This window comes from Bos indicus, chromosome 9 (genome assembly GCF_029378745.1).
Source record: "Bos indicus isolate NIAB-ARS_2022 breed Sahiwal x Tharparkar chromosome 9, NIAB-ARS_B.indTharparkar_mat_pri_1.0, whole genome shotgun sequence".
NCBI classification, from domain to species: Eukaryota; Metazoa; Chordata; class Mammalia; order Artiodactyla; family Bovidae; genus Bos; species Bos indicus.
Window position 1 is genome coordinate 30,194,771 of NC_091768.1, and position 13,181 is coordinate 30,207,951.

Consider the following 13,181-nt stretch of genomic DNA (forward strand, 5'->3'; position numbering starts at 1 on the left):
ACCCTCAGGAATAGTGAGGTAATTGCTCTGGGGTAGAGCCTGGGCGGATGTTTACTTTTTTAAGTTCCATAGGGTTGTGTTCGGGGTTGGAAACCACTGATTTACATGAGAAGAAGATATCTATTAACAAAATCTCAAATAGTTCCAGATAAAACTAAATCCATTGTTTATGCTTGACATTTGTAGAATTCAAATTTGTTTTTTGAAAGTAGTTTACATTTTTAAAAGTTTAAACAGTATTGAACTGGTTACAGTAAGCTGCTCACACAGTACCAAAGTGGGTTATAAATTAACGATTCTCCTTTTTGGCTAAACATTTGATTCATTTCAGGAATGTTTACAAGTCTTAATGTCCATATCACACCCAGACCAATTAATTTAGAATCTCTAGGGGTGAGACTCAGCTATTAATTTAAAAAAAAAATCCCTTTTTTAAATGGCTCTCTACATTCAAATGTAAAGCTCCGTACATTCACATGTAAAGCACAAATCTAAATATTTGTCAATTTGATTTTCTTTAAATGGTTTCAGCCAAGTACAGTCTAACTCTGAGACTGTTTTATAGGATATTATTGACAGACTTATAATTTTGAATTCTGAAGCCAAGATTCGTTCTTTATTCAACTATGAACAATCACACATCTTTGGTCTAAGGTAAGATGCTGAATTTCACTTGGTGTTTTCTGTGTTGTAGAAATAGTTGAGCATATGTTCTATATTTATAATATTTAAAATAATTTTATAATATTTTTAAATTTTATAACATTTATGATATAATATTTAAAATTATTTTATTATGTAATATTATTTTTAAAGCATGTTTAAAAGTAATTTGTCTTCTGTAACATTACAGAGTAAATTGTAGTCGTTAGATTTTTACATTGTAGTCTTTGCTGCATTTAAGTTCTGTATTATCACTTTTGCTTGATTTATTAGAGGCATTTTTGTTTACTATTCAGTTTTCTCAGGAGTCAACTGGGGCTTCCCTGCATTGGTATCGTTGTAGCCACACGTTCCGGGAAACAAACTGACTCAGAAGGACAATGCAGATAGTGAAGTGCAGTTTATTACACGTGCCCAAGGCAGGGTCTCCTCCTAGCTAAGGAAACCAACCGAGTTTTGTGAAAACCTTATGTATCTTAAGTGTACTGCTCAAGCCCACATCCCCAAATTCCTTAAACCTAGCCTGGAAAATGTTAAAGGGAGATCAATCAGGTTACAGCCATGATTCATAATCAGAAGGGTCAGCTGGTTATACACTGTAGCCTACACCAATGGGTGCCACCAAGATTACAAAGGTCATTGACTACATAGAGGATTATTACATTCTTTTTGGTGACGGGAATTCTTAATATGGAATCTGGTGTTTATCAGTCCGGGAGGCCAGTTTGGCTGTAGCTGTTATCCCCATGGCTCCCAGGCACATGGTCCAGAGCTCACTGAACGTGCATGATGGAGTTTCCTTCTTTTTCAAGATGGAGTCAGCTCAGCTTGTTGCTTTCCTCCCTCAGTATTGGGTTGAATTCCTGCCAAAATGTGGTCTTTTTAAAAAAAGGCCTAGAAATGGATGCTATCTTGCCCAGATTTTGCTCCTCAATATTTATCATACTCTTTAACCCAAGGTTTAAATATTTTCTGAATTTATACTCCTTAACATTTAAAAGCAGCTGAATTGAAGAAATGTTCACTTTCATAGGTTCATGGTTTCCTTTCAACTAGCAAAGTAACTTTTTCAAGTATGATGGAGGAGGTCAGTGAGAATGTTCTACCTAAGAAGTAAAGCAATTACTTTTCTAAAATTAGAATTCTCTAATGGTAGTATATAAGTCTTAAACCTTTTTTAAAATTACACTCATTAATAGCTGAGCTTCATTTTTGGACTTTCTAGTTCAAAGAAGATAGAAAAAAAAGATATAGCTATTATACTTTTTTGGGTAGTGTGCTTTTTATCTCAAAATGTGTTTTCACATTCAATTTTAACTTTCTGTGAATAGCATCAGATAATCACATAGCAAACAGTGATGAGGATTTCTGGGGAATCCTCCTTTTGAATAGCAAGTATTTTTCTGAGTTTTCTAATTGTGGACCGTAGATTTTGGCCTCTTCTTATTAATGCATTGAATGAATTTTTTTTCTATATGTTTTCTTTCTTTTATAAAGTAATATTTTCCTCTGGTATTCTGGCTAAATTTTTAACAGTAGGATTTTAAGTCACGTAAAAAGCAATCCAAGAAGTAAAATACTCCTGAGGATAAAGTATACTGATGTGCGTGTGTGTGCCTTCTTATAATGTTTAAATGGAGTCATTCTCTCCTACATGAAAAAGATTTACCATTCTATTCTTGATACATGTAATAACCATCAATATAGTGGTTAGCAACATGGAGTCAGACTGCCTGCTGTTTACTAGTTGTATAAAGTGAGATCTCTTGGACTGCAAAAAAGATCCAGCCAGTCCATTCTAAAGGAAATCAGTCCTGAATATTCATTGGAAAGCTGATGTTGAAGCTGAAACTCCAATACTTTGGCCACCTGATGTGAAGAGCTGACTCATTTGAAAAGACCCTGATGCTGGGAAGGATTGAAGGCAGGAGGAAAAGGGGATGACAGAGAATGAGATAGTTGGATGGCATCACCGACTTGATGGACATGAGTTTGAGTAAACTCCGGGAGTTGGTGATGGGCAGGGAGGCCTCATGTGCTGCAGTCCATGGAGTCACAAAGAGTCAGACATGACTGAGTGACTAAACAGAACTGAAAGTGAGATGTCAGTTACTCATCTATAAAATGGAGGATAATTGTATATCTCCTCATAGAGTTACCCTGAGACTTACATATGAAAAATTAGAAGGGTATAGCAGTGCTTGACACATAGAAAGCACTATAAAAATGTTAGTAATAGATATAGAGAAGCAGTACTTCAAGTGTTTCTTTATATCTGTCTACTTGCTCTATACTATTTTTGATTTTTACTTAGGAAATAAATTTTAACTTCATTTTTTGAGTATCTCTGTAGTCTTCTAGATGCTGCCAGGTAATAGGCTATTTATAATGTCAGCATTCAAACAACTTTTTGAAGAAAAATTCGTATTTTAATTTTATGTTCCTTTTAACAGATTTTTCCTTGACAGGAAGTTTGTTTTATTGTATTTTAAAGTCCATCCTTATAATACTCAGTTATGTTTTTAAGTTATGCATCTCAAGTTAGTTTATTTTCATTTTTCTACTGATTCCATCTAGCATTGGTCACTGAGGTCCAATGGTGATAATTTAAATCATAGCTTCAGTTCAGTTCAGTCGCTCAGTCATGTCCGACTCTTGGCGACCCCATGAATCGCAGCACACCAGGCCTCCCTGTCCATCACCAACTCCCGGAGTTCACAAAGACTCACATCCATTGAGTCAGTGATGCCATCCAGCCATCTCATTCTCTGTCGTCCCCTTCTCCTCCTGCTCCCAATCCCTCCCAGCATCAGGGTCTTTTCCAATGAGTCAACTCTTCGCATGAGGTGGCCAAAGTACTGGAGTTTCAGCTTTAGCATATTCCTTCCAAAGAAATCCCAGGGCTGATCTCCTTCAGAATAGACTGGTTGGATCTCCTTGCAGTCCAAGGGACTCTCAAGAGTCTTCTCCAACACCACAGTTCAAAGGCATCAATTCTTTGGCACTCAGCCTTCTTTACAGTCCAACTCTCACATCCATACATGACCACAGGAAAAACCATAGCCTTGACTAGACGAACCTTTGTTGGCAAAGTAATGTCTCTGCTTTTCAATATGCTATCTAGGTTGGTCATAACTTTCCTTCCAAGGAGTAAGCGTCTTTTAATTTCATGGCTGCAATCACCATCTGCAGTGATTTTGGAGCCCCAAAAAATAAAGTCTGCCACTGTTTCCACTGTTTCCCCATCTATTTCCCATGAAGTGATGGGACCGGATGCCGTGATCTGCGTTTTCTGAATGTTGAGCTTTAAGCCAACTTTTTCACTCTCCACTTTCACTTTCATCAAGAGGCTTTTTAGTTCCTCTTCACTTTCTGCCATAAGGGTGGTGTCATCTGCATATCTGAGGTGACTGATATTTCTCCTGGCAATCTTGATTCCAGCTTGTGCTTCCTGCAGCCCAGCGTTTCTCATGATGTACTCTGCATATAAGTTAAATAAGCAGGGTGACAATATACAGCCTTGACGTACTCCTTTTCCTATTTGGAACCAGTCTGTTGTTCCATTTCCAGTTCTAACTGTTGCTTCCTGACCTGCATACAAATTTCTCAAGAGGCAGGTCAGGTGGTCTGGTATTCCCATCTCTTTCAGAATTTTCCACAGTTTATTGTGATCCACACAGTCAAAGGCTTTGGCATAGTCAATAAAGCAAAATAGATGTTTTTCTGGAACTCTCTTGCTTTTTCCATGATCCAGGGGATGTTGGCAATTTGATCTCTGGTTCCTCTGCCTTTTCTAAAACCAGCTTGAACATCAGAAAGTTCACGGTTCACATATTGCTGAAGCCTGGCTTGGAGAATTTTGAGCATTACTTTACTAGCGTGTGAGGTGAGTGCAATTGTGTGGTAGTTTGAGCATTCTTTGGCTTTGCCTTTAAATCCCATTTCTTAGTATTTGGGATTTTTGCCTGTATCATTTTTTCTCAGTCCCACAATTTTTTGGTTTGTTTCTAATTGTACCATTCTCTTCAGTGGCTCATCTTGTTAATGTGTTTGATTTCTTCATTTAGCATTGCTGTCTTCCATTCACTTTATTTTTTTTCCCCTTGCTTCAAAAATCTAGACTAGCATAATGTTAAGTTTTATACAATATCTTTAGGTTTTCCACAGCACTTAGATAAGGCTAATTTGGGGCTTAGGGAAATGTGGATTTACACTTTCAGCAGCATCACATCCTATTTAAGTTTCTGAATTTTTATTTGCCAGGGTCTTATATTGTAAACGGCTAATACTCAAGAAGCTTGCTTCTTTGATTAGCTCTCCTAAACCTCTTTGTTTCCACATCAACAGTGTGCAGACTTGCCTTTACATGTCCCAATTTATATTGAAATGCAGCAAAACATATGCACAAAGAAACTTCTCTTGATATCATGTCTCTCTGCAGTCACTTCCTATTTCTTTTCCTCTTGCAGCAAAACATATCTGCACAAACTGTCCCTGCTTGTTCACCTCTCTTTACTCCTCAGCCCACTTAAGATTTGATATTGACTTGTACAGCTCTGTCAGAATTGCACATCCTATTCATCTCAAGGTCACTTGCAGCTTCTATGCTGATGAATCTAGTGGATTCTATATTCTCATCTTGCTGTAAGCAAGACATTGACATAATGGGAGATTTCTTTCTATATGAGAATTCTTTTACCTTCTGTGATAGCACATACTCCTATGGCTGCAGTTTCTGCTCTTTTTCATTTTCTAGGCAACCTCTGATTGATAGAATACTCAGGGCTTGGTTCTGAATCCACTTTTTCCTTTATGCTCTACCTGTAGTTCATTCACTTTTGCTTTTGCCTTTTAGTACATCTGTATGCCAGTGGATGTCCCAGTTTTTATCCCCAATGTAAATCATTATTCTGAACTACCAGACGACTCATTGAGTCATCTTAATTTTCTTTGCATTTCAAAAAATAATTTGTTTTTATTATAAAGAAATTAACCAATGCAGGTAATTAAATATAATAAATGAAATTTCTTCTAACTCTGAAAGTGACATTATCAACATTGAGGAAAATCATTCTAGATGTCTTTCTATGCATATACAGACAGAAGAATAGATATGTGGAAATAGTTTATAAAAATGGAATCATTGTTTCCATTTAAAATTCAAAATGAATTTCATAGAAAAGAAAAAGAAACCCTAGTGAGACAGAAAGAATTGCTGAATTTCAAATAGCTGTCTTTTCACTTGAGAGGTAATTATATCCCCAGCATTTCCTCTAAGGTTAAGAAAAAAGATTATATAAAATACTTCAAGTGGTCTGAGCATTATGTCTCACTTTTATAAAGTATTGATTGACTCTCTGCTATAAAAAAGCTGAGGACATTAATGTTCTCATTGATTTGGCCTCCCAGCTTCCTATGTTAGAAGGATGTGCTCCTGCCATTTCCTGACCTACCTTCATAAGTCAGAGACTCTATTTTCCTCTCTACCCAGGAAGGAAATGAAGCTAATCTGGGTTTCTTGTAGTGACCTAAGATGAGCAATACTTTTTATATTTGACTAGAGTAAAATTTAAAAAATTTTAGTTTTCTCTATTTACTTAGCCAGTTTTTTTTTTTTAACTTGGAAGACATTCACATTTATATTTACTTTCCCAAATCGCCAGCTGTGCGTATGTTGTTGTTGTTCAGTTGCTCAGTTGTGTCTGACTCTTTGTGACCGCATGGACTGCAGAACACCAGGCTTCCCTGTCCTTCACCATATCCCAGAGTTTGCTCACACTCATGTCCATTGAGTCGGTGATGCCATCCAACCATCTCATCCTCTGTGAGTGGCTTGTATCTCCAAGAGGAAAGCATAGCACCCTCGAGTGACTGTAATATCCAATGAAGAATTCAGTCTTTGGTCAAAGCATTAAGGGTTCCTAGATTTGGTCCCATTAGCCCTGTTTGAAATGACCTAACAACCAGCACTTTTGAACTCTTTGAACACGTAGCTCCACTACATGTAGGAGATGTAATAATGTGTAAATATGATGTGATGCTCATTCTCTTTAACCTTGCTATCTAGTGAGAAATTGGATGTTGATAATGAAAAATGTGAGGTAATTAATGCAGAAAAGAATAGCATCTTTATAAAGCTCTCCATCATCCCATTTTAAATAATTTGACAGTTCCAGACTCTATGTGGCTTTCAAGGAGCTCCATAATATCTTCACCTCCTATGTATATTATTAATATTTTCTACCTTCCTCACCCTGAACTAATGTAGGTTAGACTTTGTTCCATCAAGCACAGTGTTTATTATTGCCTCTATACCTGTTTGTCTTGAATGTTATCTTCACTTTTGCCATCTTTGTTAAAATTTGGATCATCCTCTTTCAAGGCAAAGCTTTCTTTATGAATTACTTTCTCCTTGACTTATTATAGCATATAGTGAAAATCGTTCAGTCATGTCCGACTCTTTGTGACCCCATGGACTATACAGTCCGTGGAATTCTCCAGGCCAGGATACTGGAGTGGGTAGCCTTTTCCTTCTCCAGGGGATCTTCCCAACCCAGGGATCAAACCCAGTTCTCCCACATTGCAGGCAGATTCCTTACCAGCTGAGCCCCAAAGTAAGCCCTATTATAGCATACTCTGATCTTTTAATTTTCCTGGATGTCCATTGCCTTTTTGGTCATTCACAAGGACTTAATTTTATTTTTCTCTCTGACTAAGACTTAAATCTTCCTGAGGGAGTATCATTTTCTTTTACTTTCATGCCACCTCATTGCCTAGTACTTTTTGGTTATTGGGTTAATATTCATTTGCTAACTCTGTTGATTAAGACAGTTGCCTGGAAACTTTTTCAAAGAAGCTGTGCATTTATTATATGCTATGTGCAAATTATTTTCTTAAACATGTCTTTTAAGGACACTAATTAAGGCACAGTGAGGTTTTTATCCTCTATAATTTGAGGTGTAATTGTCTGTAATTTGAGATGTAATTGACATAATATAGTTCAGGTGATAGTTGTATATATTGTGAAATATACTTGTATATATTGTGTATAAATGTGTGAAGTAGACTTCAACACAGAAGTCTACTTAAGATCATCAGCATGCATGCATAGTTAATAGGAATCGTTTTTTTCTTGTAATGAGAACATTGAAGATTTACTGTCTTAGCAACTTCCAAATGTAGTACACGTTCTCTTGACCCATCTTGCCCTTCCACTATCCTTTGGCAGTCAGTCTGTTCTCTATGCATGAACTGTTTTTTTTTTTTTATTCCACATGTAAGTGATCATACAGTATTTGTCTTTCAGACTTATTTCACTTACTGTAATGCTCTCAAGGCCAATTCATGTTGCGAATGGAAAGATTTTGTTTTGTATGGCTGAATAATCTCATTATATATATATATATTTTTTCTTTATCCATTTATACATCAATTGAAATTTAGTTTGTTTCATTTCTTTCCTTTTATAAACAATGCTGCTATGAACTTGGGGGTATATATATCTTTTTGAATTAGTGTTTTCATTTTCTTTGGGTAAAATATACGGAAGCAAAATTGCTGTATCATATGGTACTTATATTTTTAATTTTTTGAGAAACCTCTGTACTGTATTCTGTGGTGGCTGTACCAACTTGTGTTTCCACCAACAGTGCACAAGAGTTCCCTTTTCTCCATATCCTAACATTATTTCTTGGTATTTGGATAATAGCCATTCTAACAAGTGTGAGGTAGTTTTGATTTGCATTACCCTGGTGATTAGGGAATCTGAGCATCTTTTCATGTACCTGTTGGCCATTTGTTGTCTTTGGAAAAATGTATATTTAGACCCTCTTCCCATTTTTAAATTATATATATACATATATATATTTTGTTTTTGTTTTTGAGTTGGATGAGTTCTTTATACATTTTGGATTATTAGCCCCTTATCAGCTATATGGTGTGCAGCTTTTTCTCTCTCATTATTTAGGTTGTCTTTTCATTCTATTGATTTTCTTAGTGTCATCTGGTCCCACTTACTTATTTTTGTTCTTGTCTTTTCTTTTTGTTGTCAGATCCCATGAGCAACTTGATGTTGTTCAAGGTTTAGCAGTTTTAAGATTTTATTAACCATCTTTTTGGAGAACAGAATGGCAACCCACTCCAGTATTCTTGCCTGGAGAATCCCATGGACAGAGGAGCCTGGTAGGCTACGGTCCATGGGGTTGCAAAGAGTCAGACATGACTGAGTGACTAAGCAGCAACCATCTTTAGGCTGCTGCTGCTGCTGCTAAGTCGCTTCAGTCGTGTCCGACTCTGTGCGACTCCATAGATGGCAGCCCACCAGCCTCCCCCGTCCCTGGGATTCTCCAGGCAAGAATACTGGAGTGGGTTGCCATTGCCTTCTCCAATGCATGAAAGTGAAATGTGAAAGGGAAGTCTCTCAGTCATGTCTAATCCTTAGCAACCCCATGGACTGCAGCCTACCAGGCTCCTCCATCCATGGGATTCTCTAGGCAAGAGTACTGGAGTGGGGTGCCATTGCCTTCTCTGATCTTTAGGCTAGAAGAACATTATACTCTTCCCTAGACTATTTTATTTCAATATGAAAACTGTATTTTATAGAGAAAAAAGTTACATCATTATTAATATAAATAGTCTTTATCTCAAACTGTAAATTATGTTTTAGTTATTGATTTTAGAATTGCTTATTTTTAACATCTTAAATCTTAGGTAGTCATTCTTAATTATACACATTAAAATTTAATATGGTTAAAAATGTTAATATAGTTCTCCTAAAATCTATTATAATATGTCTTCATTTGAAACTCTAATGTGGCCTATTTGTTAATTTTCCTCAAAATAAAACTCAGGAATCCAAATTTAAAGAACAGCCTTTAAAATTAATCATTTTCTATTTTATTTTATATCAATGAATAGTAAATTTTATACACATTATAATGAATATTTTTTTGCATAACTAACTTCTTTATAGAAAGTTTGACCTGGAAGATGACTTGAAGAGGAAAAATAAAAAAATACATATTTGTTTTTCAGTTTAGAAACAGTCTGGTTATCTTGAATATAGAAAAGTGTTAATATTCCATCACAACAAAACATCAAACTATTTATTTCCAGTGACCCAGATGCCAGGTAAACTTAAATCTTATTAACACTGGTAATAAATAATTTTAAAAATCTTTTGTAATCTTTCTTTAACATCAAAAATTAGAATATAACCACAAAACTGTCCACATTTTGGGTTCTGGATATACACACATGCATATATAAAAAACATGATTTTATTCTATTAAGTTAATTTAAAGAAGGTAATCTTTAAACAGCTCAGGTCAAACAGAAGATTGCAAGAGTGAACATAGATATTTTAAGAATCAGTGAACTAAAATGGATCGGAATGGGCAAATTTAATTCAGATGACCCCTGTATCTATTACTGTGGGCAAGAATCCCTAAGAAGAAATGAAGTAGCTCTCATAGTCAACAAAAGAGTCCAGAATGCAGTAATTGGGTGCCATCTCAAAAATGACAGAATGATCTCTGTTCGTTTCCTAGGCAAACCATTCAATATCACAGTAATCCAAGTCTATGCCCCAGCCACTAATGCCGAAGAAACTGAAGTTGAATGGTTCTGTGAAGACCTACAAGACCTGCTAGAACTAACACCCAAAAAAGATGTCCTTTTCATCAAAGGGGACTGGAATGCAAAAGTAGGAAGTCAAGAGATCCTTGTAGTAACAGTCAAGTTTGGCCTTGGAGTACAAATTGAAGCACGTCAAAGGCTAACAGAGTTTTGCCAAGAGAACACACTGGTCATAGCAAACACTAACTTCAGCCGTACAAGAGATGACTACACATGACATCACCAGATGGTCAATACCGAAATAAGAATGATTATATTCTTTGCAGCCAAAGATGGAGACGCTCTATACAGTCAGCAAAAACAAGACCACGAGCTGACTGTGCTTCAGATCATGAACTCTTTATTGCCAAATTTAGACTTAAATTGAAGAAAGTAGGGAAAACCACTAGACCATTCAGTTCTGACCTAAATCAAATCCCTTATGATTATACAGTAGAAGTGACAAGGAGAGTCAAAAGATTAGATCTGATAGACCGAGTACCTGAAGAACTGTGGACAGAGGTTCTAAACATTGTACAGGAGGCGGTGCTCAAAACCACCCACAAGAAAAAGAAATGCAAAAAGACAGAATGATTGTCTGAGGAGCCCTTGCAACTAGCTAAGAAAAGAAGAGAAGTGAAAGACAAAGGAGAAAAGGAAAGATGTATCCATATGAATGGAGAATTCCAAAGAATAGCAAGGAGAGAGATAAGAAAGCCTTCCTAAGTGATCAGTGCAAAGAAATAGAGGAAAACAATAGAATGGGAAAGACTAGCGGTCTCTTCAAGAAAATTAGAGATAACCAAGGGAAGATTTCATGTAAAGATGGGTACAATAAAGGACAGAAACAGTATGGACCTAACAGAAGCAGACAATATTTAGAAGAGGTGACAAGAGTACACAGAAGTAGGTCCTCATGACTCTAGGTAACTGTGATGGTGTGATGACTCACCTAGAGCCAGATATCCTGGAGTGTGAAGTCAAGTGGGCCTTAGGGAAGCATTGCTATGAACAAAGCTAGTCAAGGTGATGGAATTCCAGCTGAGCTATTTCAAATCCTAAAAGGTGATGCTGTGAAATGCTGTGCTCAATATGCCAGCAAATTTGGAAAACTCAGCAGTGGCCACAACTGGAAAATGTCAGTTTTCATTCTAATCCCAAGGAAAGGTAATGCCAGAGAATGTTCAAACTCATGTGCACTCATCTCACGTGCTAGCAAGTAATGCTCAAAATTCTCTAAGCAAGGCTTCAACAGTACATGAACTGAGAACTTGCAGAATGTCAAGCTGGATTTATAAAAGGCAGAGGAACCAGAGAGCAAATTGCCAACATCCATTGAATCATAGAAAAAGCAACAGAATTCCAGAAAAACATGTACTTCTGCTTCATTGACTATGCTAAAGCTGTGTGGATCACAACAAACTGAAAGAGATGGGAATACCAGACCTCCTTACGTACCTCCTGAGATGTCTTTATGAAAGTCAAGAAGCAATAATTAGAACCGGACATGGAACAACAGACTGGTTCCAAATTGGGAAAGGAGTACATCAAGGCTGTATATTCTCAGCCTGCTTATTTAACTTCTATGCAGAGTACATCATGCAAAATGCCAGACTGGATGAAGCACAAGCTGGCATCAAGATTGCTGGGACAAATATCAATAGCCTCAGATATGTAGATGACACCACCTTTATGACAGAAAGCAAAGAGGAACTAAAGAGCCTCTTGATGAAAGTGAAAGAGGAGTGTGAAAAAGCTGACTTAAAAGTTAGCATTTAAAAATTGAAGATCCTGACATCTGGTCCCATCACTTCATGGCAAATAGATGGGGAAACAATGAAAACAATGAGAGACTTTATTTTCTTGGGCTCCAAAATCACTGCAGATTGTGAATGCAGCCATGAAATTAAAAGGTGATTGCTCCTTGGAAGAAAAGCTATGACCACCCTTGACAGCATTTTAAAAAACGGAGAGATTACTTTACCAAGGATGATCCATATAGTCAAAGCGATGGTTCTTCCAGTAGTCATGTATGGATGTGAGAGTTGGACCATAAAGAAGGCTGAGTGCTGAAGAATTGATGCCTTTAACTCTGGTGTTGCAGAAGAGTCTTGATAGTCCCTTGGACAATAAAGAGTTCAGTTCAGTTCAGTTGCTCAGTCGTGTCTGACTCTTTGCGACCCCATGAATTGCAGCACGCCAGGCCTCCCTGTCCATCACCAACTCCCGGAGTTCACCCAGACTCACGTCCATCGAGTCGTGATGCCATCCAGCCATCTCATTCTCAGTCATCCCCTTCTCCTCCTTCCCCTAATCCCTCCCAGCGTCAGAGTCTTTTCCAATGAGTCAACTCTTCGCATGAGGTGGCCAAAGTACTGGAGTTTGAGCTTTAGCATCATTCCTTCCAAAGAAATCCCAGGGCTGATCTCCTTCAGAATGGACTGGGTGGATCTCCTTGCAGTCCAAGGGACTTGCAAGAGTCTTTTCCAGCACCACAGTTCAAAGGCATCAATTCTTCGGCGCTCAGCCTTCTTCACAGTCCAACTCTCACATCCATACATGACCACAGGAAAAACCATAGCCTTGACTAGACGAACCTTTGTTGGCAAAGTAATGTCTCTGCTTTTCAATATGCTATCTAGGTTGGTTATAACCTTCCTTCCAAGGAGTAAGCGTCTTTTAATTTCATAGCTGCAGTCACCATCTGCAGTGATTTTGGAGCCCCCAAAAATAAAGTCTGCCACTGTTTCCACTGTTTCCCCATCTATTTCCCATGAAGTGATGGGACCGGATGCCGTGATCTTCGTTTTCTGTAGGTTGAGCTTTAAGCCAACTTTTTCACTCTCCACTTTCACTTTCATCAAGAGGCTTTTTAGTTCCTGTTCACTTTCTGCCATAAGGGT

The 13,181-nt window shown here is 37.3% G+C and overlaps 1 protein-coding gene across 7 annotated transcripts in view; it reads left to right on the forward strand.

Moving 5' to 3' along the window:
- The window catches only part of TBC1D32 (TBC1 domain family member 32), a 206,220-nt gene that overhangs the window by 93,350 nt on the left and 99,689 nt on the right, over nucleotides 1-13,181 (forward strand). For all 7 annotated transcript variants that reach the window (XM_070795892.1, XM_070795889.1, XM_070795891.1 and 4 more), the window contains one exon: nucleotides 566-654. In XM_070795892.1, the coding sequence (XP_070651993.1) occupies nucleotides 566-654 (89 nt within the window). The remainder of the gene's footprint in view (nucleotides 1-565; nucleotides 655-13,181) is intronic.